General features: G+C 41.0%; 1 protein-coding gene across 2 annotated transcripts; it reads left to right on the top strand.

Annotated features, from left to right (window-relative positions):
* Nucleotides 1–478: 478 nt before the first annotated feature.
* LOC102797042 (tubulin-specific chaperone cofactor E-like protein) lies at nt 479–23,487 on the top strand. 2 transcript variants are annotated; one of them, XM_087831205.1, is made up of 9 exons: nt 479–715; nt 9,275–9,454; nt 10,951–11,090; nt 11,229–11,410; nt 13,486–13,742; nt 19,895–20,021; nt 20,174–20,290; nt 20,401–20,512; nt 22,621–23,487. In XM_087831205.1, the coding sequence occupies exons 1-9, from the start codon at nt 613–615 to the stop codon at nt 22,825–22,827; spliced, it is 1,425 nt and encodes a 474-aa protein (XP_087687331.1). In that variant the 5' UTR covers nt 479–612; the 3' UTR covers nt 22,828–23,487. The 2 variants fall into 2 exon arrangements, with proteins under 2 accessions (XP_087687331.1, XP_087687330.1); XM_087831204.1 differs by lacking the exon at nt 479–715 and having other exon boundaries at nt 9,243–9,454.
* Nucleotides 23,488–27,296: the final 3,809 nt, after the last annotated feature.

Below are 27,296 nucleotides of genomic sequence, written 5' to 3'. Positions count from 1 at the left end.
AAAACAAAAGACTTTGCTTAGAAATGTGCTGAAAGCCATATTAGAAAAATACTCAAATATTAATATTTATTTAGATCGCAAATATTTAGATTTATGACTTTTACCCCGATTATTTATTGAGTTCAGGAATAAAATGATGATGGTACAAAACAAATGGTGTGGCCTCCAAAGAACAATATTTGCACCCAGAATACAGTAAAGTACAAGTAGAAAGCAGGTTAATATAGAAATATTTTTTACAAAGTACAAGTACATTAAAACTACTTTATTACTTAAGTTAATACTAAGAGAGACCTCAGCTTCTACCACTACTCACATCTAGTGGTACTGGTTGGGAGTGCTTCTGTTCTCCCGTCTCTTTCTCTTTTATTGATACTGCCTGACGAGGCAGAAATTGACCTTTGGCCTTGTTTGCTCTCTATGTGGTGAATGACCTACCAGTCCTTCCTGTTCTGGATAGTCTGAAACAAATCCCACCCGCTGACCAAAGAGGAACCCGCATTTTTTTGCAGACATCCGTCAGCCCCACCAGCCTGGAGTAAGACCTGCTGATTAAGTCACAGTGCCTGTCATAGTTTCAGTATGGAAATGGAATAATATAGTGGACTGAAAATGAATAAGGCTTTACTTGGTTTCTTTGACAGGCCATCGGTACAAAAGCAAAAGAAGACGGCGAGCAGCAATCGTGGTAAGATTAAGGCAGACATCGCTTCAGGTAAGACGCTGTCTGTTTTAACAATTCAGGTATGGTTCTGAATTCCTCTAATCAGGTCACTGGTTCAAACACACATCTGCTGTGGTATTTATTTGTCTTAGGTCAGTAAAAACAAACCACACCATTGTAACAAATGTCTTGATTTATTATCTGGACAGTAACAAATTTATTTCATCTGTGACAAAGTGGATGAGAAGACCATTTGTCCATATTCTTAGTTAACATTCTTGTTTTGATTTAACCATATTTCACATTTAATCTGCAATAGGCAAACATCTACTATCCCGGGTTTGTTTATGTTTTGCACTTTTACAGATTATATAATATAACATCTTGGTTTAAATCAATTCCTACAAGTTTGTTAAGTTAACATGTTATTTATTTCAACTGTTAATTTGTATTGTTTAGAACTTACCTTACCTACCTGTCTTCCAGAAACAAAAGGAGGAAATGTAGTTTTACTTCCTGCTTTATAGCTTCTGGGTTCATCTGAGGTCACAGGAAGAGACCAAGTGCAGAAGGGGAAGAGCTCTTATAATTTAATAAAGTTGATTTTAGAGGGTTTATGAAGAAGTAGATTTATTGTTATAATATGTATTGATTACACCAGAGTTCATGTTGCCAGTAAAGAGGAGTAGTAGAGACTTGAATATAATCATGTTCATCGTATCTACCTACTGAATGGAATAGTCCAGAGGAGAAATTGTTTGATTAAGTGGACTATTTAAGCAGAAGAACTCAGGTGTTTCAGGAAAAGGTTCGGGTCAGTGTAGCTGTGTGCAGTTTGACCTTAATTTCTGTTGATTTAAGTTCAGTTATGTTTATTTGAACTGAGTTAATTATAGAGTTGAGTTTCTTATTTGTTTCTTTGTAAATATTGTTTGGGTCACAAAATGGTGAATAAATCACTTGCTACACTGGACAGCATCAGTCTCCTGCACTTCTTTGACCGCATAAGTCGAGTCCTACCACATTTGGTGGCAGCAGTGGGATTCCAGGCCAATTAAGGAGTGGAGAAGATGTCTACCCGAGCAAAGAGGGGACTTGTTCCAGAATGTGAAGCAGATGATTTACAAGATGGCAGTGACCAACAAGGGGCAATAAGTGGCCATATTGCTGGACAAGAGAATGTGGCTGAATTGTCCAAACTTTTGCAAACTCTGATGCAACAGCAGGCTGAACGCGATTCTAAACTGGAGCAAGAGCACAAGCGCCAGGAGGATAGATGGAGGCAAATCCGGCATCAGTTTGCCCAGCTTCAACAGCAGGTGCAGCATGGCAATCTAGAGCATCAGTTACTTGAAGTACAAGCATCTACAGCGGCTTCTTCGAGAGCACCTACTCCAGAACCATCTGCCAGCACACAAGAATCAAATAGGCTTGACTTGGAACCGGTACATCAACGCAGTGAGGCACAGCTTTCAACACTGGTGAGACATTCAGGCTGGAAGGGGCCAAAAATGCAACCTTACAATGAAGGTGAGGACATTGAACATTATTTAATCACCTTTGAAAGAATTGCTCATGCTTGCCAGTGGCCGCGAGATGAGTGGGCTATTCACCTAGCACCACTGCTAGCTGGTAAAGCATGTTCTGCCTATGTAGCCATGGATATTGATGACACTATGGACTATGCAAAAGTAAAGTGTGCTGTCTTGCAGAAGTATAAAATAAGTGTTGACACCTATCGAATGAGGTTTTGTTATAGTACCTTTGGAGCAGAGGAAACACCAAGGGAGCTGCAGGTCCGCCTAAAGGAGTTGTACATCAAGTGGTTGAATCCTGAAACAAAGACAAAGGATCAAATCGGAGACGCCACCATCATGGAACAGTTTCTCAAGGTTCTGAATCCTGATCTTCGGACGTGGGTTAAGGAACGTAACCTAAAGACTTCCAAGGAAGCAGCAGAACTGGCTGAAGCTTTCTTAGCAGCTCGTCGACCATCAAAAGTCTTCACACCAGTTAAGTCAAATTCCAACATGCCATTGAAAATGTTAGGTGGTGGCCCTGACTTGAAAGTTAAGCACACAAGACAGAACTGGTATAACTCAGATCCTGCCAGATCTGAGACAAAAAATAAAACCAATAAAGCATGTCATTTGTGTGGTCAAATAGGTCATCTTAAAGCTCAGTGTACAAAGATGTCTGTTAGTAAAAATTACATGTGTTCTGCTAGACAAACTAAAGTCAGTGAGAATCACAAAAATGAAATTGAATGTCAGCAACGTGAGCCATCAATTGGGGTATTTGTTGAAGACAAACCCTGTGTAGCTCTGTTAGATTCAGGAAGTAATCGCTCTCTGGTTAGACAAGACAGTCTTCCTAGGGATGTGATCTTTTCAGGAGCAACAGTGGATGTGTGCTGTATTCATGGTGATAAGGTATCATACCCAGTTGCTGAAGTTGCAATTGAAGTAGAAGGCCAGTCTTACACTCTTTCAGTGGGAGTGCTGCAAACTTTGCCTTATCAAGTGGTGTTGGGCTGTGATCTCCCAATACTCACAGAGCTAATAGCTAAGCATTCCTGTCAGACTGAAACCGTTGAAAGTTTGTTAGCAGTCACAAGGTCTAAAGCTAAGGAGCAACAGGTTAATGCTTCGGGTTGGGATAACTTGCCTTTCGCAAATGAGGATGCACCATTGGACGAGTCTAGCACTCGTTCTAAACCAAAAAAGAGCAAGAGACAGAGAAGACATGAAAAGGTGAAGGGAACAAGAGTAGCTGAACACATTTTAGATCCTTTAAAGACTGAGTCTCTCCCCAGTGCTAGTCAGGTTGCTAGGCTTCAGAAAGAGGATCTAACACTTAAACCATTGTTCTCTAAATGTGTTCCAGAGTCAACTACAGTTGAGGGAAGGCAGGAAGTGTTTGTGGTTAAGGGAGATTTGTTGCATCGTCGTAGCAAGATTGGTGACCAGTTGGTGATCCCCCAGAGTTTGAGATCTACCATTTTGAAAATGAGTCATTCCATTCCCTGGGCAGGACATTTGGGACAATCTAAAACATTTTCTAGAATGATTCCCAGATTTTACTGGCCCCAACAGTTCAGTGATACGGTACAATACTGTAAAGCTTGCCCACAGTGCCAGTTAACAGCTCCAGGCAGGAAAGCAGATAGAGCTCCGCTTATCGGTATGCCCATCATTGATACACCCTTTTCACGCATTGCCATGGACATTGTTGGCCCACTAGAACAGAGTAAAGCAGGTCATAAGTACATACTTGTAGTTTGTGACTATGCCACAAAATATCCTGAAGCCTTCCCCCTGAAGAAAATAAAGGCTCGTCAGATTGTTAACTGCCTGATTCAGTTGTTTTCCAGAGTAGGTATCCCAAAAGAAATCATCACAGATCAGGGGACCAATTTCACTTCTAAGATGCTCAAAGAAGTATACAGTTTGTTAGGGATCCAGGGTGTCAAGACCAGTCCCTATCACCCACAGACCGATGGCCTTGTGGAGCGATTTAACAAGACCTTAAAAAATCCATGCTCAGGAAATTTGTGAATGAAACAGGGTCAGATTGGGACCAATGGCTCCCATTTTTGTTATTTGCCTACCGAGAGGTTCTACTGGGTTTTCACCATTCCAGCTACTTTATGGGCATCCTGTCAGAGGTCCAATGGATGTTCTGAAAGAAGCTTGGGAGGGTTCGATGTCAGAGCAGAGGTTTAGTGAACTCTCATATGTCCTCAAAATGAGAGACAAGCTCAAACATTTCCAAGAGCTTGCTAATAACAATCTGGCCCGTGCGCAACAGCAGCAGAAACAAAGATATGATAAAGTGTCAAGAAGAAGAGTCTTCCGTGAGGGACAGAAAGTTCATCTACTGTTGCCAACTTCTGAGAGCAGTCTTCTTGCAAAGTGGCAGGGGCCATATGAAATCACAAAGAAGACAGGCCCAGTCACATATGAGCTTCATTTACCAGACCGTCGAAAGAATCATCAGGTGTTCCACGTCAATCTTTTGAAAGAGTGGACTGACCAGCCACGGGACTCAACATCCATGTGGGCATGTTTAGTTGTGGATGAGGAAGAGCCTCAGGAGCAGTACTTCCCTTCTTCAGCTGTCAAAACTGTGTTTCCAGACTTAGACCATTTGCCTTTGGAAAGACGTCAGGAGGTGCAATCACTTATGACTAAAGAACTCTTCAGTCTAAAGCCAGGTCGTACACACCTCATTGAACACAAAATCACTTTGCATTCTCCAGACCAACGGCCAATTAGAGATACCACTTGCCGTATCCCAGCTAAGCTATTGCCTGAGTTGAAAAGTGAGCTGGAGGAGATGCTGGCTGCAGGAATCATTGAGCCATCACACAGTGAGTGGTGTAGCCCTGTTGTGCTTGTACCAAAGAAAGATGATCCTAAGCTTAGATTTTGTGTAAACTTTTCTAAGTTAAATTCTGTGTCTGCTTTTGATCCTTATCCAATGCCGAGGGTTGATGAACTAATTGATCGTTTGGGAAATGCTAAATTTCTGACTACCCTTGACCTCTGTAAAGGTTATTGGCAGGTTCCCTTGACAGACTCATCTAAGGACTTAACAACATTCAGAGTGCCAAGTGGACTGTTTAGATTCACAGTGATGCCCTTTGGTTTGCATGGAGCACCAGCTACATTCCAAAGGTTGGTGGATCGAGTGTTGAAGGGTGCAGAACAATATGCAGCTGCCTACATTGATGACATTGTTGTTTATAGTGGTACATGGGAAGATAATCTGAAACATCTTGCTGATGTGTTTCGACGTATCACAAATGCTGGACTTGTCATAAATGCCAAGAAATGTCACATCGCCAAGCCCGAGGTGCAGTACCTGGGTTATGTAATAGGGGGTGGAGGCATTCGCCCTCAAGTTGGAAAAGTGGATGCAGTTGCTGCAGCACTCTTGCCAAACACAAAGAAAAGGTTGAGATCATTTTTGGGATTGGTGGGTTGGTACCGTCGACTAATTCCAAATTTTTCATCAAGAGCAGCTTTATTGACTGACATGACAAGAAAATCTAGTCCTACAAAGGTCAGGTGGACGAAAAATGCTGAGAATGCATTTAATGATTTGAAAGACTGTTTGTGTCAGAAACCTGTTTTGCAGTGTCCAGATTTTGACAAAGTGGATGAGAAGACCATTTGTCCATATTCTTAGTTAACATTCTTGTTTTGATTTAACCATATTTCACATTTAATCTGCAATAGGCAAACATCTACTATCCCGGGTTTGTTTATGTTTTGCACTTTTACAGATTATATAATATAACATCTTGGTTTAAATCAATTCCTACAAGTTTGTTAAGTTAACATGTTATTTATTTCAACTGTTAATTTGTATTGTTTAGAACTTACCTTACCTACCTGTCTTCCAGAAACAAAAGGAGGAAATGTAGTTTTACTTCCTGCTTTATAGCTTCTGGGTTCATCTGAGGTCACAGGAAGAGACCAAGTGCAGAAGGGGAAGAACTCTTATAATTTAATAAAGTTGATTTTAGAGGGTTTATGAAGAAGTAGATTTATTGTTATAATATGTATTGATTACACCAGAGTTCATGTTGCCAGTAAAGAGGAGTAGTAGAGACTTGAATATAATCATGTTCATCGTATCTACCTACTGAATGGAATAGTCCAGAGGAGAAATTGTTTGATTAAGTGGACTATTTAAGCAGAAGAACTCAGGTGTTTCAGGAAAAGGTTCGGGTCAGTGTAGCTGTGTGCAGTTTGACCTTAATTTCTGTTGATTTAAGTTCAGTTATGTTTATTTGAACTGAGTTAATTATAGAGTTGAGTTTCTTATTTGTTTCTTTGTAAATATTGTTTGGGTCACAAAATGGTGAATAAATCACTTGCTACACTGGACAGCATCAGTCTCCTGCACTTCTTTGACCGCATAAGTCGAGTCCTACCACATCATCCTTTACTGCAATTTACTACAGCCCATTTTTGACAAATAAGATATTGTAACAGTAGCCTTTTATTTTGTCTAATCCACTACATAATTTATGCTTCCCTGCAGCAGATTCCACAGTGAGGCTCTGCCCACCAAGCCTTGAGTGCTGAGTGAGATCAAGAAAGCACTTTACTTTTTCTTTTTCTAATTTTAAACGTTCAGCAGAAATAGACTGCCTTCTTGTTCCTCTTTTTTGGGTAAATCTAAGGACATTTAAACAGGTCAATGTCTCTGTGCTCTGCTGATAAAGAGAGGAGGAAACCTGCTTGTGTCCTGTCATCTAATTGTCATTTTGTAACTCTTTTATCAAGAAATGTAGATGTTTGTCCGCCTGGATACATTTGTGTCATTAAGGAGATGTGAACAGTTGTGAGCCTGTCATGTTCAACGTGATTATGTTGTGGTTCTAGTAAAATTGCACATAAATAGCTGAAATGTGATGTGAGGAAGTTTCACTGAGTGGCAGAACTGCTTGTGGAATTTCTCGATAGGATGTTATTGGACTGGTGTTTGTCAGTCAAGAGCAAGAAGACAGCTGAGCTTCTATTGTGTCTGGAGCTTGAATCCATTGCACTCCACTAATAAATCTGTGGCTATAGATATGATATGGTAATTGCTTGGTTAATGATTTGATCACATATGATATCTGTTAGTTAAAACAATTAGTTGAGAGAAAATTAGCCAACAAACTGTCAAAGTTCTTGTCTAATCTTTAACTGTTGTATTAATTGCTCAGTGAGACAAGCAAAAACATTACAGGTAACTCAACGAAACAAGGAAAAACTGGTGTTTGGGTCTTTTTTACACAAGCATTTAAAACCTGAAAACTCTGGGCAACCACCTTCAGTTGCAAGGTGATTGCAGAGGTAATCTGGTTAGCAAAAATTAAAAAATGGCAATTGTTCTTTCATTTACATGTGACTGTAGGCATTTTCTGCTTTTCTGCAGTTACTGGTTTTGTTCTCTGTTGTTAATTAGATTTTTCTTTTCTTTTGTATTTTTGTTCTTTGTGTATGTCTCAGTCTTTTATTGTGTATTTTAGGACTGGGCCATATCATACCGTTCACGGTAATACCGGTATGATGTTAGGGAATGATAAGAAAATGAAATATTGTTATAGAATATGGGCAAAACATTCATCTGCAGTGCCGTTGTTTTCATACACACATGGCAGAAAAAGCATGGCGGCGACGGAGAATGAGAAGGGCGAAAGCGGATCATTGAATGAAAGACATGAATCAGAATTGGTTTGTAAAAATTGTGCAACTTCAGTGATGTGGAACTTCTTATTACCATGTTTTTCAGAAAATAAGTCGCTCTTAAAATCCTTTGATTTTCTGAAAAATCGACAGTGCCCCTTATAATCCAGCGCACCTTATTTATGAATTCTGCTGTCTTCATCTGCTAATTTAATCTGCCTCCTGTTTCTAACTGCTCCTTCATGTTCTGGCTCTGTGTGTTTGGTTTATTCTGGTTGTGTCTTTTGTAACTCGGATGGCTTTGCTGGTTTTCTTGCCACCTAAGTGTAGCGCACTAAGTTCAAATATAAGCACCTTGAATATAACTGAATACCTTCAGTCTGGTGTTGTCAGCTATTGAATTAATCTCTGGCTCTCTTCCCCATCATGTCTTTTATCCTGCCTTCCGTCTCTCTCCCCAGCCAGTTGCAGCAGATGGCCGCCCCTCCCTGAGCCTGGTTCTGCCAGAGGTTTCTTCCTGTTAAAAGGGAGTTTTTCTGTCGCCAAAGTGCTTGCTCATAGGGGGTCATATGATTGTTGGGTTTTTCTCTGTCTGTATTAGTGAAGGGTCTACCTTATAATAGAAAGGACCTTGAGGCGACTGTTGTTGTAATTTGGCGCTGTGTTTTGATTGAATTGAATTGTGCATTTCTCACAGTGATTGCTTTGCTGCATAGGTAGTTTGTATAAATGTAATATTTAAAAAGGGTTTTCAGATGTCTGAGTGTGTATGAGTGAATTACCATATTACCACCAATTTAATTTTTACTTTTTCTTCAGTTTATGTGGATTTTTATGGTAACATTACCCAAGATCTGTTTTAGGTTTTCATTTCAGTAGAGATAACGCTGTGGCTGCAGTGTACATTGTTACATTACATTATTATGAATCTAGGCAGCTGCATCTTTTGATTTCTGTTAGTTATGATAGCTTGTTTGGGTTATTAAAGCTTTTTCACACTATTACTAAGCTTTAAGTCCAGCTTCCAGTCACCTTCTAAAAATCCATGGAATTTATTGTATAAGCCAGTCTGGACCAGAGCTGCAATAATTATCTAGTTAATAGATTTATTTATTTATTTTTTGATGAGTAATTAAATTTTTTATGACACCAATGTAAAAGATTTTCTGATTTCAGTTCCTGGAATATCAGAATTTCGCCTCATTTTTGTGTGCCTGTAAATTCAGCACCAAAACAAGAACACTTCAGTATGTTACTTTGTGCATTTGTCATGTTTTATAGGTCAAATGATGTAGTGGTTATTCAGAAATCCTTGCATTTGAATCAGTGAATAAAAATAAGTGTGTGTTGTAGCATTGGCTGGTTAAAATATGCATACGCTTGCAGCTAATTGCTGGGAGTGTTTGCTTTGTTTGTGGGGCAGCTGAAGGGGAGGCTGCGCACCAGGAAGGAGCTATGGAGCCACCAGAGGATAAGGATGGCCGTACCTTTGTCGAGGTGATCAGTGAAAAGTATAGCCCAGAGAACTTCCCATACCGCAGAGGGCCTGGTATGGGGGTGGTAGTGGTGTCCACTGGAGGTCCTCAAGGTTCCCCTATGAAAGGTGAGCCAAGGAGAACTATTGGGCAACTGAAAAGGCTAACGGGTCTCTTTGTCACATCTTAGCACCTCCAAGTGATAGCGAGCACTTTATTCAGTGTCATCACCACGACAGTGAACTCATAGACCTAGTATTAAAAATGCTGTCATCTCGTTTCCTTTGTTTTCATGTTAATTTAGCTAGAAACTCTGATAACTCCTTCAGAAGAATTTTGGCGATGTCTGAGCTACAAACTATATATAAAAGATAGATGCAGGCAATGTGACTCCACATTTAAGCTGGAAGTTAGCATTTTTGGATGAGAAGAGGTAGTGAGGTTATCTGCTTATATTTGTTATTATATTACAAGTTTGATTAGCAAGTTGCGACTATAAACTGTACATACACTACACACAGGCAGAGATCTGCTAATTAGTGCTAATTATCAGATTAGCGTCCAGGCGATTAGGGAAAGTAACAGTGAAATATTAGAATTTCACTTATTAATACTCATGCAAAAGTTTTAATTGTGTTTTTGTTGCACATTTGAATCTGACAGTGTGTTGGGATTGAGTTGCTCTTGGAGCCATCATCGGTTAACATTAACTATGATTTTATTCACTTTGGGTTAGCTGCATTTTCTAGCCCTGTAGATTGGCTCTTGATCTGAAGTGTGGGATCTCAGGAAATCCAAACATCTGACTCAGGCCTTTTGAATATTTCTTAACTGTGGACTTTCCTGGGATCCTGAAATTGAATTTCTGTGGTAGCTGGGTTATCCTTAGAGCTTCTCCATTTACACACCAGCTAAAGCAAGAAATCCAAAGGAGAGCTGTGGGACAGCTTTTTCTGTTTACAGAAGGATTCTCTGGAAGATTTTCACTTTTTCCCGGAGAATGACTGATATTTGATGATTTTAATAGAAACAATAATAATTCAGCATATGAAGTGAAATAAGGGTAATGATTCACTAATAAGCAAAGAAATGTCAGTGAGCATAATAAACTTTGGGATTGTGGCACTCACTACCACAGCGAGGCATTTTTCACTGTACAAAATATTCAAGCACCTAACTAGACATCTAGTTTTAAAATAATCATGTAACATGAATAAATCTAGCCAAAGTCCTTCTTGAAGCAAGCCTTCACATTCAGCAGCCACAAGGCACTTTGTTTGGACCTTTATTTTGAAACTCTGTAAAATACAAAAAATGTCAGTGGTTACAGGACTTAAAAACTGCACGTATATAGTCACCAGAGCTGATAAAAGCTGCTTATAAAGTTTGTTGGTTTTGAAACAAAATAAAATCTTTATCTAGGAATGGTTTTTTTTTTCCCTCTAGAAGGTAAACTGTGTGTGGTTGAACTCGACCCACAACTGAAAGGACATGATCAAAGGATACAACACGATACTTAGAGGTTATTTTGGGAAATGTTTAAAATTTCACGTTCTTTTGTTTGGAGCATCAGCATACACTTTTCTGTTTGATTAATTCTTAATAATTCAATCCTTCCTCTTAGACCGTCTGAACCTTCCCAGTGTGCTGGTTTTGAATAGCTGTGGGATCAGCAGGTCAGGGGACCAGGCTGAGATTGCTGCCTTCTGTGCTCATGTCGTGGAGCTGGACCTGTCTCACAACAAGCTGCAGGATTGGCATGAGGTGCAGTCCCTGGGTTTCTGACAGTAACATTTTTTTGTTTTAGGAAATCACTTTTCTCTTTTAAGGCTTTAACCTGTGGTGATAGTGTTGACGACAGCACCAAGTGTATTTAAGAAAGATGCTACTGTCCTTTTTCAGATTAGTAAAATTGTTTCTAACATCCCCAACCTGGAATTCCTCAACCTGAGCTCAAACCCGCTGGCAGGAATGACCCTTGAGCCACGGTGGGCTGAAGCCTTCTCCAGCGTGCGACGCCTTGTCCTCAACAACACTCAGGTGTCCTGGGACACTGTGCTGCTGCTCACTCGAGAAATACCAGAGTAAGAAGAACAGCTACCCTAAGCTGGGTGTAACTCCAAGCACACACAGCATTGCTTTATTTCACTTCATCTCACTATGACTAGCACAACACCTTCCTTATCCATAACTAACACTGATAAATCACTGAATGCATTTGATGATGGCAGTTTAACCAAATGATAACAAACATATTTTCTTACTTACTCCATGAGCCGTGCTTCCATGTTTTAGTTTATTTCAAGGTAGAAGAAAGTACAGCCTTGGAATTAAGAGGGTAAGTATGCTATGTGCTGTTAATCAAATGCATATATAATAATTGATCATCAGCAAGTGTAAGCACATCAATAAAAGAACTAAAAGACATAAAAGAAAAAACTAAATAAATTTTTTTTCTCATCTTTGCCTCCAAATAGTGCACTAGATAACCAATGCATAACTAAGATTCAATATAAGATAAGCTTTTTTGAGTTTTATTTTCTTTGTGTAGGAATGTAAAAGGTGATAAAGGAAGAATAGAAAATTTCCAGGTACAATGAATACATAGTTTTGTGCAGGTAGTATCATATGATAAATAACATTTGAAGTGCAGTATAGTATTAATTTGTGTAGATGAGGAACAATATGCAGAATCTCAGATGGACAGAATTCAACATAGGGCAAGCTGTTCATTCACACTGTTGGCCGGTTTTTCAAAAAGGGAACTGAAAACTGTAACAACTGAAATATAAAGCCTGGGAAAACACTGGGGTGAGCTGACCAGACACTCTGCAGAGGGTTAATGAGAGGACAGTAAAATCTATATAAACAGAAGGAGAATTGGGGGTTTGGAGACAGCTGTGGACAATGAGGCTGAAAGGACATGATGAGACAGAAGGCAAGACAAAGGAAGAGAAACTAAAAGTAAGGTACAAGGAGCAACTAACTATTAAAACAAAGTAGGAAGTGAGATAGCTACATGGGGAAAACACAGACATGAACTTGAAATATGGGAGACTTGAGCCAAGAGGAACACTGAGAGAGAACTAAATTCTGAAGCAACCAGGGTCTAGGAACAAAACTAAATATGCTGATGAAAAATAAATGAAGTACATAATTAAGATGAAAGGAACCAGAATTCAAAAACTCAAACACTAGCTCAAACAACCCAGGACCATGACTAGTAGACAACATGGTACATCATAGACAGTATTAAATCAAAAGACACTTTATTAGGTACACCTTGATAGTTCTGGATTGCAGCCACGTTTGCTCTCACCTTCATGGTTTGAATTCAGCACGGATTGAGATTCATTGGCTGCACAGGGAATCTCCCATTCCACCACATTCCAAAGGTGCTTTCTTAGATTAAGATTTGGTAACTGTAGAGGCGGTATGAGTACAGTAAACTTACTTTCATATTCTAGAAACCAGTTTGAGATGATGTGAGCTTTGTGACATTGAATGTTATCCTCCTGGAGTCAGCCATCAGAAGCCTTCAATATCCAAATGCTGCAGCAGAAATCAAGGCTCTTCAGAGCAGGCAAAGTTTTCCCAATTTTGTGTTGTCTAATTTTGGTGAGCCTGTGCAAATTGCAGCCTTCTGCTTCAAGAGATGCTCTTCTACATACCTTGGTTGTAATAAGTGACAATTATTTCACAGAGAACTGCAGCTCTCTGGATATTTTCTCTTTTTCAGACCATTCTCTGAGATAGTTGTGCAGGAAAATCCCATTAGATCACCAGTTTCTGAAATACTCAGACTAGCTCATGTGGTATTGAGAACCATGGCACAATCAAAGTGAATCGTCACCATAACGACCATGTCTACATGCCTAACTGCACTGTGTTGCTGCAATATGATTGGCTGATTAGTATTGTCCTAACAAGGAGTTGAACAGGTGTACCTAATGAAGTGACCAGTGAATATATATTGCACACTATAGTACAACATACTATAGTACAGTATAATCAATTCCACTGTAGTGTAGTTTAGCACAGTATAGACAACTAAGTTATGCCATGTAGTAATCTGTGAAATTCTGGAGTAGAGCAGGGCTTTATGTAGGTCTTTATTGAAAAGGTTGTGACTGAATGCTCTCTCCTTGTTGTTGTGCAGGCTGGAGGAGTTGTTTCTGTGCCATAATGAGTACAGCAGTGTGAGTCCCTCCAGCGTGGCCTGCTCCACCCTGCGCCTTCTTCACATCACCGACAACTGCCTCAAGGACTGGGCCGAGGTCCGCAAGTTTGGCTCCATGTTCCCCTGTCTGGACACTCTGGTTATGGCAAACAACAACTTGTCCTCCATCCAGGACAGCAAGGATATCCTGCAAAGGCTCTTCCCCAAACTACGCAGCATCAACCTGCACAACTCAGGTAAGTGCATTTCATTCCCAGCTTGTTCTGTGTGTTAGTTTTAGACATGGGACTATTTATACTTGGTGAGTGGTTAGCCATGATAGGGTCATTTCAGAAGGGAATGCTGAAATGTTCCTGTTCATAGCTTAGTGTGCAGCAGTCAGTTGGGTAACAACTGATAAAATTAGCATGAGAAAACATAGCACTGAATCCTACAGGCTTTGTAGTTTATTAAAACAGATTTATCCATGTGTCAGCTTTTATCTCAGGAATTGTTTCTATTTGGAGATTATCAGTCCTGAGTCTATTTTTAGAGTTCTTTTCAGAGGAAAAAAAAGAACAAAAACAGTATACAAAGACATGCTTATATTGACTGCAGTTCATCCATTAGTTATATCTCCTACGCCTGAGGCAAGGAACAAGCCATTATGGCTCATATTTATCCCTTAATTCTTAAAATGTAGCATTCAAAGTCCAGCTTCCATTATTTAGGGTGTTTTAGAAGTGGCTTGAAAGAAGAAATAACAAGGCAGCAAGGATTGTCAGGATTTTAAGCAGCAGATTTTTCATCAGCAAAACCAAAACTTCCTTTGTGTCATAGTATAAAAAGGCTCATGAGGTTTTGTTGTTGTTTTTTTTACGGAGAGAAAAAGGAGGGTTCAACAATATGAATTCAGATGCAAGTTAGCTTATATGTTATATAAACATTTTTATACACACAATATTTTACATATTTTAATAATATCAATACTTGGCAGTAAATCAGAAATGAAAAACTGATAGAAGGCAATTAAATATTTCATGGTATGTTTTTACTCCTTAGTCACCTCAAACTCTGGAGTGAGCATAGCTGTCAGTTCACTTCTACCTCATCTGTCAATATGACAGGTGCCTACGTCTGTTTTACGCTACCAGTCAAAGGTTTGGATGCATCTTCTCGGAAAGAAAAGCGTCTGGACTCTATGTTGAAGGCAACTTGTCTCTCGGAAGAGCCACCTCAACGGGACAAGACTCAGCTATTCATCTGCATCCAAAGGACAAAGGTCACTCTTTCAAGCATGCCAATGTTCCCATTTTGGACAGAGAAGAGAGATGGTTTGAAAGAGGAGTGAAAGAAGCTATGTCCACTGTGAATGACCATCTTTGAACAGAGGAGGTGGATTTTGACACCAACTGTCTGCTACTAATAATCCAGTTTTGAGATCCCTTTCCAGACGCCACTCACATCCGGCGCCTTGTGACCTCAGTAAATCACATGATAGGGTGGGCTAGCTTTCACAATGGGTTCACCGGAAACCTTGGCTGATTATGACCCACACCTGTTTTTGCACCTTGGCTCGTGTGATTAAGTAGAGGATCAATAGGGGTTCTGTGATTCTTTTGGGGATATTCCCATAGGGCTTAAAATCTGGGACTCTCCACCAATTGCTCTAGAACTCATTCCATAAATACATGCTGTCTCTCTTCCACTGCATGTCTTTATCCTGTTTTCCTTCTCTCGCCCCAACCGGTCACAGCAGATGGCCCCACCCCTCCCTGAGCCTTGTTCTGCCAGAGGTTTCTTCCTGTTAAAAGAGAGTTTTTCCTTCCCACTGTCGCCAAAGTGCTTGCTCATAGGGGGGTCATATGATTGTTGGGTTTTTCTCTGTATCTATTACTGTAGGATCTACTGTACAATATAAAGCGCCTTGAGGCAACTCTTGTTGTGATTTGGCGCTATATAAATAAAATTGAACTGAATTAGAACTGAAGAAGCTTCTCGGATGAGAGGTGAAACGTCTTCAAGAAACCTAAAGAGGTCCAGACGCTTTTCTTTCCAAGCTTCTTAGACTATGATGACCTGGATGACTGAGAACCTTCACAGACATGCGACCATCACTCTCCGTCTTGGTCAAATAGCTGTTACACAGCTTGAAGGTGTGTTTGGGGTTGTTGTCCTGTTGAAAAATAAATTATGGTCCAACTAAATGCAAACCGGATGGGATGGCATGTCGTTGCTGGATGCCGTGGTAGCCATGGGGGTTCAGTGTGCCTTCAATTTTGAATAAATCCCCAACAATGTCACCAGCAAAATATCCCCACACCATCACATCTCTACCTCATCACATGCTTCAGGGTGGGACATGTATGTAGAGACCATCCATTCACCTTATCTGCGCCACACAAAGGCATGGCAGGTGGAACCAAAGATCTCAAATTTAGATGCATCAGACCAAATCACTGATTTATACTGGTCTAATGTTCACTCCTTTTGTTTCTTGGCCCAAACAAATCTCTTCTGCTCATTGATTTTCCTAAGTAGTGCTTTCTTAGCAGCTATTTGACCATAAAAGCCAGATTCGCACAGTCTCCTCTGAACAGTTGATGTAGAGATGTGTCTGCTACTGGAACTGTGTGGCATTTTCTAGGCTCTAATCCAGAGGTGGGCAATTCCAAGCCTCGAGGGCCAGTGTCCTGCAGGTTTTAGATATGACCCTAGGTCAACACACCTGAATCACATGATGACTTCATTACCAAGCCTCTGGAAAACTTCAAGATATGTTGAGGAGGTAATTTAGCCATTTAAATCAGCTGTGTTGGATCAAGGACCCATCTAAAATCTGCACCGGCCCTTGAGGTCTGGAGTTGCCCACCCCTGCTCTAATCTGAGGTACTGTTAGCTTGTAATTTCTGCACAGCACAACTGATAGTCCTATCCACATTAAGAAGGCAAGAAATTCTACAAATGAACCCTAACAAGGCACACTGGAGAAGTGAAAACCATTTCAGGTTACTACATCATGAAGCGCACTGAGAGATGGCCAAGGGTTTCATAGGGTTTGTGGCTTCCACAAACTGGTCCCCTGTGTATTTTTAATGGATTACTTCTACGTTCATGACACACAGGTACTATATAACATTATGGAAAATAATGGAAATAAAATGTAAATTCTCATATATGTGCTAAGGTAATTAGCATTGTTAGCTAGACCAAATGAGAGTACCAAGAATCAAAAAAATTACTTACCATCACTTATTCAGCATAAACTCAGAATATATACAAACCTACACGTATATATTTCCCATGCTCTAGGAGAAATCTAGTTTAGCATTATTAATTTGTGCACTGTCACTATTCTAATCAGACTCCATTAACTTTTTTCCTGTTTTATCTACAGAAACTTAAAAAGCCCCCCTCCTCCTACTAGTGCCACTGCTGCTGCACACCAGCAGTGGCAGCATATATAGTACTTTTTTTATTGCTTGTTTATTCTAAATTTTATTTAGATAGCACTGGTTCACAAACACAGTCACCTAAAGGTGATTTTAATTGTAAGGTAAAAACCCAGCAATGAGAGAAAACCCCTGCACTAATTCAATTTCCTATGAGCAAGCACTTGGTGAAAGTGGAGAGGAAAAATTCCCTTTTAACAGGAATAGATCTCTGGCAGAACCAGGGTAAAAAAAATCACCACAGGGGACCTCTGCTCAGCCAGGCAGGGCCTCTGTGAATACTGTGGTCACCACCCCCAGAACCATCCAGGTAGAGGGCAGCAACCCCTCCTCCCTCCCTGATGACCTCAACGCTTTCTACACCAGGTTTGAACAGACGATATCACCCAGCTTGAGGAGTGCAGATCCTCACTTAAATATGCCAGCTCTGCACTCATCTTCAAGACTGAGGATGTGGTGAGAGCCCTCAGGAGGACCAGGGAGAGGAGCTCACCCAGCCCTGACAACATCAGCCATCAAGTTCTGAGGCACTTTGCAGGGGAACTAGGAAGTGTGTTCTGTCTATTTCAACACTCAATTGACAGTCACACCGTCCCCCAGCTGCGGAAACACTCCACAGTCATGCCCATCCCCAAAAGAAACAACCCAAAGTCTCTGAATGATCTTCGTCCTGTGGCCCTCACCTCCCTGGTAATGAAGGCCACGGAGAAGATCATAAAACAACACATTGTAAGAGCAACTGACCCCCTGATGGACCTACTTCAGTTTGCTTACCGTGCACGCAGAGGCATCGATGATGCAAAAATCTTCATCTTGGACTCCATCCACAAACATCTGGAGCTCCCTGACTCCTCCGCCAGACTTCTGTTTGCTGATTTTTCATCAGCGTTCAACACTCTGCAGCCTCATATCCTGGCCACTAAACTTTCCTCCCGATTTCACCTGGATGATCAGCTAATCCTGTGGATATTGGACTTTTTGACCAACAGGACTCAGAAAGTCCTCAGAAAGGACTCAGAAAGTCCTGTTGGTCAACAAAAGACAACTCTTTTTCTGGTCTCCGTTCCACCTCCACTGGCTCCCCCCAGGGCTGTGTGCTCTCCCCCTTGCTCTTCATCATCTACACCGATGACTGCAGATCCACACAGCCCAACTGTCACCTGGTGAAATATGCTGATGACACAGTTCTCCTGTCACTGCTGTCAGGCCCCTCACAACACCACGGACCCGCTCTTCAGGATTTTGTAGAGTGGTGTGACAGCTCCAAACTTGAACTGAACGTGAGCAAAACCAAAGAGATGGTGGTGACCTTCTCCAGTAGGCAGAGGGATCTGGCTGCTTCAGTCACCACCACCATCCATGGGAAGCCAGTGGAGGTAGTTGAGGAGTACAAATACTTGGGAACCATCTTTGACAACCTCTTGAAATTCTCTACTAACACAGAGGAGATTCTCAGGAGGTGCCACCAACGGCTATACCTCCTTAGGAAACAGCTCCTTTGGAGTCAGCACACCCATCATGATGACTTTTTAACTATGTATTCCTGGAAAGCATCATGACCGTCTCCATTACCTGCTGGTTCCACTCCCTCAGCCTTCAGAACAGGAGCAGACTGCAGCACACTGCATCAGTGTGCTCAAAAATCATTGGCTTGCCTGTCAGAACTCTTGCACAGGTTTTCAGCCAACAGGTCCTTAGACAGGCAGCCAAAATTATTAATGACCCCTCTCGCATTCTTCGTCCCGCATTTCAATGGCTCCCTGCTGCGCTGCGCGTCCGCTGCACTTCCTGCAGGACTGAGAGGAGGAGAGCCACCTTTGTCCCCAAAGCCACTCTGCTTTTTAACTCCAGCCAATCAGACCATATCTTACGCCCATAAACTACTCTACACTCTTTTTTAGACACTTTATTCAGTTTTAGTCACTTACAGTTATTTATTCACTTATTCAGTCACTTTAATTTTAAAACTGTGTATATACTGTATATTTTAAGTATTTTTTTTTATATCATTCTTATTGCCTGTTTATGCCCTGTCCTTATTTTTAACATCATGCAGTATCTTAATTGCCCCTTGGGGATAAATAAAGTCTCTCTGATTCTGATTCTGTAGTCAGGAGCGGCCATCTACCAGGTCCTGTTGGGGTTGAGGGTAAAAATAAGAGGAAAAAAAGGAGAGCATAGATGAACATGCACAGGGTTCTTCCTTATCAGAACCTGACAACTAGATTTCCTGCAATACATGACCTCTGAAGGTTCAGCTGCAGATATAGCTGTTCTAGTATCAGCTAATGTAGAACACTCCTTTGTAATTGACATCATGCAGAGTCAAGGGTAGGAAAAACTGTCAGGCACAAAAGCTTAGGCTACAGCAGTCTGAGCTTGAGCTTCTGGCTCAAAGGATCTATTTGTTTATGCTCTGATCACACCATTTAAAACTGTGACCAGGTTAAATATGCATATCCATCATTGTAATAGTAGATATATAAATGGGGAAATGCACAATAGGACCATTTTAAAACTAACATGAAGTATCATGTTTAAATAGAGTGATATAATGTTATATGTATATTGTGTAATATGATGGAGGATCATTTGTGTGATATTATATTGCATCTGTTATATTATACTGTATATATAATGTCTTGTAAGTAAGGTAGGCTCAGGTTGTCTGTCTTAAGTGGACATGAGTAGCTACTACAGAACCAGACTGTAGAGGTCTGGTGAGCTGGCTTAATTTTAACGTTACACCCCCGATCCCAACTCAGTTGACTCCACTTGATGGCATTTATCACACAGCTTCCTCAATAAATAAAAATAGTGCACAGTGTCCAACTTTCATCACATATGCAGTTTCACACCCCATCCCTATAAAGACGTTTTGGTGTGCAAGCTTGAAACATGACATCTGTGTGTGTTTGTGTTTGTGTGTGTGCTGGTGCGCGCACGTGCACTGTCAGGTCTAAACCAGTGGGAAGATATAGAGAAGCTGAACTTCTTCCCCAGGCTGGAGGAGGTGCGCCTGCAGGGCATTCCCTTACTGCAGGCCTACACCAATGCAGAGCGACGCAGCCTCATGATAGCGCAGTAAGTCTGTGACATTAGAGAGAAATGACATCCTTCACAGCAAGTAGAGGACATTGATGAGAGCTTGAATAATCCACAGATCTGAGCTGTACTCTGACCTGCAGAAGGTCAATAAACAGATACCTGCACAATATGTCATCTCTCCTCTTCAGGCTTCCCTCAGTATCACTGCTAAATGGCAGTGCTGTGAGTGACAGTGAGAGAGAGGACGCAGAGAGGTTCTTCATCCGTTATTACTTAGACTACCCTGAAGAGGAGCTGCCTTATAGGTACACCCACGCCCTTGTTTACACTGTATGAGCAGTGGTATGAGTGTTGGTTTATGTGTGCTACAGTAAGTGCTGTTAAAACAGACGACACACCCTGCTCTCCTCCTCAGATACCATTCCCTCGTAAACAAGTATGGCAAGCTTGAACCACTTGCTGAGATTGACCTCCGACCTCGCTGCTGTGCCCAGGTGGAGGTTCACTGTGAGGAAAAAGTAGAACAGGTCAGTGTGGCATTTAATAATCTGCTGTTCTGGAGAATCCTTGAATGAAAAATACCTTTTCGAAATTATAAAATGTAACCGTTGCTTTCTTTTCCTTCTCTACTACTCATACCACTTTGAATCACTTTAGTAAATGACTATGCCTTTGTACTTTGCCCTTAGTGCCTAAGCACTTGACATTTAGAAGTAGATGAAATCTCTTAACACAGAGTTTACAAAACTCGGTGTTAAAAACTAGTACTATAAAACAATTTTAATATTTCAATCAGCACCAGTTTAACATTTTAAAATACCTTTGCTGTGAAGGACCCTGGAGATTATTTATTTTGCTTGGGTATACTTTATCAATGTTGTAATCAGTGCACATGTTTGTTCAAGCCCACAAAAACTCAAAACAACAAAACCTTAAAAAAATACAGTTTTACATTTATTTGCAAATCCTAAATTTTCAAAAGATTGCACATATATTAGACACAATTGTAGTGAAATATATATAAAAATATGCATTTTTGTCCCAAACACTGACATTTCAGTCATAGTTTACAGGTGCTTGAATCAGTATTTTTATATTACCAATAAACCCCACAGCTGCATGTAATGTAGAGGGAGTTACTGATAGTGGCAACCCCACAGCTTATTTTTACTTGCCTGTGTAGTTCCCTTCAGGTCTGCAAAGCATTTTAGTGCAATTTGTTTTAGTTTATTTTGCTTCATGTCACAAATCTCTTTGGGTTGTGTCAGGATGAGCATCTGGCATAAAAATTTGGCAAATCAAATATGTGGAGCTAGCCACTTGTGAATAAGGCAGCAGTCAAAAGTAGATTTTTAGTTACTTTTATTAAAACAAAAAAATGAAAGAGTTAGTCTATGCGCAGATTGTCAAAGCATTGTGTTCATGCTGATTAATATAATACTATCTGTGTTCTGGTTTGTAACCAATGTTACGTATTTAAAATACAAAATATGACTAACTGTATTCCGTTACAGTTACCGTTTAAAAGGGTGGTATTCAGAATACAGTTACTTTGTTGAAAGAAATGGATTACACGGCGGTCTTTTCCTGTTTCATATATTAGGCTATGCTCTCTCTTTTTTCCTAAACAAAGCCAGCATTAAGAGGCTCTAATGCCTGTGTGTCAGTCTCGTGGCCCGTGTCACTACTATTTGCGGCCCGCAAAATGACATGAAGAAATATTTTTTTAAAAATTATTCACAAAAATTATTTAATAAGAAGGCAAAAGGCAGAGTGTTACAGGCATAGCCCTAAAGAATGTAGCCTAATGGGCAGTATAGGCCATGCTGCAGGGAGAATGGACTGCCATACCCGTTATGTGTCTGTGAGTCTGAGGGAGGGAGAAGAAGTACATGTTGTCACCCACCAGAAATGGGAGATGGAAGCATGTAAATATAATAATAACCACTGCAGCCAAAAAGAGTGCCTGACAAGCCCAGTTGTAAGTAAGCTTGACTGTACGCTGTGTTCGTGTTTTCCTCCAAAACAATAAGTTCCATTGGAGCAGCCTTTGAACACATCTCTCTGTCTCTCGCTAGCAAAGTTGACCCAGATAACAAAGTAAAACTTGTTTTCAGCTACAAGCCAGAGGTCCCTTTACTACGGTTCGGAGCCGTTTTATATATGCACGGAATAGTTTTCTATACGAGATCGCTGCAAAAAGTGCAGCCTTACCTAATGTCCACTCTACTGTTTTTCATTTTATATTAAGATTTAAAAATCTAGTTGGTATTGGTATGAAGAGTATCCTTTAGTAAAAGTAATAAATCACACAGCAGTTCATGTAGTTGTAAAAAGCATGATAATATATTAAGTAATCAGAATATGTTACACTCATTGAGTAACATAACGGAATACGTTACAAAATACATTTTGGGGCATGTATTCTGTAATCTGTAGTGGAATATATTTTAAAAGTAACCTTCCCGACACTGTTCGTAACAGCGTGAACTGCAGTTTCTTGAGTTCATGACCTGGTTGGTTCACTTTTAACAGTATAGCTGTCAGCCTACAGATGGCTCCTAACTTTAACCTGCTGTGCTCTTGCTGTTACTCTGAAAGTCGCGAACGTAGAAATTGTTTGTCTTTGTGCCAGCTGAGCATCCGTTTGGACCAGACAGTGGCCGAGCTGAAAAAGCAGCTCACGACAGTGGTCCAGCTGTCTACCAACAGCATGAGGCTCTACTACATCGACAAGGGCAGTGCCTTCGGTCCAGAGGAAATGAAGTACAACACGCGAGCTCTCCACTCCTACAGCATCCAAGACGGTGACGAAATACTGGTGGTGTCCAAAACCAAGTGAACAGCTGATGACCTGCTGGCTGACAAGAGTGAATTGAAAAAATAAATTTTTTCTGATTGATTAACTGATACAGCAAAATAATTGGAAAATAGAACAGCAGCAGTGGCCCACTGAGAGAGGGCATACACAGAAATTATGAAAGCAATATGAGCACCATCAAGGAGACTAGACTAGTGGACTACAGATGGCTGCTGAGTGCCTCTGAAATAGAAGTGAGCACTGGGAATGCAGCGGATCCTGTCTTTATTTAATTGAGCTTTCTCTGAGGGGGAACCACTGGAGTGAACGCACAAACGTGTCACACTTGAGAACGGCTGAGAAGAGCACCTCGCAGTCAGCTAGCAGTTTCAGCGGAGGGGAGGGCCGCTGCTGGACCAGCAAAGCTTCACTGCAGCTCTGTCTCTTAGCGCACGGCATGTACTATAGCACCTGCGTAGGCAAGTCTCCAACATCACTCACTTGCCCACTTGTCGCAAAAGTTACACTGATTGGTTGTCAGGCAGTACCACCAAGTGGAAAAGAACTGCTCTCATCTGCACTTTTACCTGAGGCACAACACGAGGAAGAGCAGAGGAAGGCTCACGCCAAAAGCACTGTAAACTGAAGGACTGGTGATAAAGCTCCATTTTGTTGTCAGGTGGTGTTTTTTGCCTTGTTTAATGTGGCAAATTTCTTAAGTTAGGTTGTTGAATCGCATTCACTATGGCCTTTTGACATTCAGTCAAATATAGATGTATGGATGTATTCGCAAGTTATTAACTGTTATAGTTATCAATGTCTTGTTGACAACGTGGAAGTGGGAGGTGTGGGATTGGCAGTAGTCATAATAATCTGGTTTGGTTTCTGGCCGCCCCTCACTGAGCCTGGTTCTCCCAGAAGTTTCTTCTTGTTAAAAGGGAGTTTTTCCTTCCCACTGTCATCAAAGTGCTTGCTCCTAGGGGGTCATATGATTGTTGGGTTTTTTTTCTCTGAATGTATTATTGTAGGGTCTACCCTACAATATACAGTTGGATCCTAATTGGGAAAATGTTTTCTGTCTGTGGAAACAGGGCCTGAACCAGCAGTGAGTTTCACATAGAATTTACACATAGATTTCTCCTCAGAAATGCACTGACTCAGCCCGCCATTTACTACACTACAGTACACAGACACACTCCCACTCCAGATCAGCCCGAGTGTCTGTACTGATGTTACATTCATGCAGTACCACTCCAAGGCACGGTGCCTTTAGCGTCCTGCATCATCAACAACACTGGTGGCTTCAGATTGCTTCTTCCCTCCACCAGTCCAGGGGCACAGCCTGAGAGGACAGTGGGTGTGGGAGGAGATCTTACTCACTGACTCTTTTAGAATGACAGCATGAGCACATTTTAGTCCTATTTCTCTCTTTGTTTTTTGTTTTGTTTTTTGTTTTTTGTGCGCCTTTATAATAACAACAGCCATTTCCAGAGGCTTTATGTTTTTATGGCAGCCCATCCATCCTTTCATCTTATTCTTATTAACGTGATATCTTTTAAATATCTTAAGGGAAGTACGGTGAAACAGTCATCTGAACTCAAAGAGAAATTGTGGTGGTTAGAGGTGAAAAGTCAGAAAACATATATTTGATACCTTGTTTTTGCCAAAACTCACCAATAAAGACTCAAGACAGGGAGCCTGGTTCTTGGAGACATAAACACATCAAAGATTATGACATGTAGTTAGAGAGTATTCAAAATAAGGCCCATGTGTTTTTGCCTCATGCTTTTCAACTGGAGATTTTAAGTCTAATACTCAGTAGCTTGAGAGCGAGCCTGAAACTCTGATGTTACAGGCACAGTGTGAGGGACCAGTAGGGATGGGTACCTGTATCCGGTCTGACATAAACGGTAGTAACCAGACCGAAAAGCAGCGCACATTTTGGTGCTTTATTTTTTACTGAGATGTCATACACTTTGGATTGTAGCCAATCATTTTACCTTTGCAAGCGTAGTAGGTGGGCCCAGGTACGTACGTTCTTTTAGAGTAGAGCTACAGATTAAAAGTGCCCAATGCGAAGCGGTCAAAAGTCTGGCTGAACTTCACAGCAAAAGATGCAAACTCAGCAGCCTGCAACAAGTGCTTTAAGGTGATACTGTGCAAAGGAGGTAACTCCTCGAATCTGATGAAACACCTGGTGACGCATAGCAATTGGGGGGGGGGGGGTTAAAGTTGATTTGATTTTTTTCATCTTTCAATTACCTCTAGTGAAAGGAAGCTTCTGAGCTTGGTTTTTTGAAACCTGCCCCATAAGTGAAACCTCATCTCCTTCAGTTCTTTGCCAGCACGATGCCAACAGTCACCTGCTGAAATCCTTTCTTGCACTGCACTCATGCAGTCACTTGTGCTACTCTGTTGACAGCTTTGTTAATACAGATTTAGTAGAAGCCTACCAGAACAGCCAAGTCTTTCACGGTAGTACAATGTTGTTTTCCTCTGGCCTCCCATATTAGATTCTATCTCACCACGTTCTGACTTTCTAGTTGCACAGAGACTTGTTAATCAGAGGGTTTTCACTTCCTTGGTGGCTCTAAAAGGGAGGAAAAGAATGCAGAGCTCTGATACTTAGTGTAAATTGGTCATGGAATATGCCCTGCTGCTACTTTTAAGTCCTTTATGCGTTGGTAGCAAGCAAACAAATGCAGCTTGTTGCCCAGTAGCTATGGTAACTGCTGGTTATCACAGCCTCAGGGGAGGCCAAAAATGCAGGAGTAGCCAGAGTGCATTTGTGTGTGTTTTTGCTCGTGACTCTGCGTGTGTTGTTGTTTCCGTGGAGACATCTCTTCAGAAGTGGGATCTGTAATTTTCTTATCAATCCACAGTGTCCATGATGTATGATGCGACTTGTTGTTCGCATTCCACTTTTAGTGGAGTGCGAAACCAAACTTGTTTCACTCAGCTGCCCTTTGTCTTTGGCTGCGACACAGCTGCAGGATTACAGAGAGGTGCGTGCATTTGATGGGTACTCAGAGGTTCAGTTCAAGGTAGAAAGGGAGCCATCATACAGGAAACTTCACAGCCCCACACAACACTGGTAAAACCATAGAAACACATGTGAAATATTTATTTTAAGGTGCTTTAAGAATTCTGGAAAATCCCTCAGGATAACTGCCCACGGGGGAGCTTACATGAGAACTAAATAACTTTTTACATTACCTATATGTTTTTACCCCTACCCAGGACACCTACATTTGAAAATATGACAACTCAAGAAGAAGGCAACTTTAGGATTTCAAATTCATGCCATAAGTGCATCTACTAAAAATCTCAGACAAATTTGAATCTTAGTGACCTTGAGGTCATAGGATTTTCAGTTTGACGCCATAGATCTTTCTGCCAGGAGGTTGAGAAGTAACTTCCTGTTTGCATTCACATTATGAATAAGAACATTGCTGGGTGCTTTCAGTTGCTCCCTTATCTCCCACGGGGGTCACAGTGGATGGATTTGCATGTTTGTTTGACACAGCTTTAATGCCAGAGGGATATTCTTGACATATCCTTTCTATTCATGGTTATAATTTGGTACTGTTATTAGGAGAATGCTATCTTATGACTGGGTTTGTGTTTCTTCCCAGAATTGAAATGGAGATCGCCATGTAAGGCAAATGTGCTAACCACCAAACCATGGAGCCACTTCACCAGCACAAACAGTAGCATGATGTAAGGACTAGGAATGTGCGTGACTAGTTGATAGGCAGCTAATCATCGCTATTTTCACTAGGCATACTACACCTTTTAACATTGTCCAATTAACAATCTTAAAAATGAACTTAATATGCGAGCATTTCTTGCTTTTAGACTAGTCTGTTAATCACCTTTTTTTTTCCCCAGCTCGTTTAGTTGACTAAGAAATTAGTCGCCAGGATCATTTTTAGTGAGAACCAGGTTGAGGCTGGTAAAACAGTAACTACATCAATAAGATGAATGATGATCAGAGCTATATTTGTGTGTGTCATTGTTTTTTCTTATGACAACAAAGTTAGAAAAGTCTTTGACTTTTTTCTGATGTGTTTCAGTTCCTAACCCTTACTCCAAATTACTTTGCTTTGTGGATGTCTGCCATAGCAAACTGAGAAAAAACGTCAGCAAAAATTTCACTTGGGCTCTGTTATTAGCAACTAACTGTTGCTTACATAGCTTATGTTTACATGGATTTTTTGTATATGCCGGTTACCGATGTCGGACCAAAGTAAGCTTACTACTGTACCAGTCACAGTATACATATGTGGGCGATCGTGGCTCAAGAGTTGGGAGTTCGCCTTGTAATCGGAAGGTTGCCAGTTCGAGCAACAGTCTCGACGAGACCGACAGTCTTGGTCGTTGTGTCCTTGGGCAAGACACTTCACCTACTGGTGGTGGTCAGGGTGGCGCCCCAGGGTGGCGCCCCAATTAAATTGTAGAATATTCAGTTTTAAATATGTCTCCCTGTTTGGAATTGTTTCTACACTTTA

This window comes from Neolamprologus brichardi, chromosome 17, assembly GCF_056152115.1.
Source record: "Neolamprologus brichardi isolate AB-2024 chromosome 17, ASM5615211v1, whole genome shotgun sequence".
Lineage (NCBI taxonomy): Eukaryota > Metazoa > Chordata > Actinopteri > Cichliformes > Cichlidae > Neolamprologus > Neolamprologus brichardi.
Note: the sequence above shows the minus strand (reverse complement) of the source record. Positions and strands in the feature narration are given on the sequence as shown.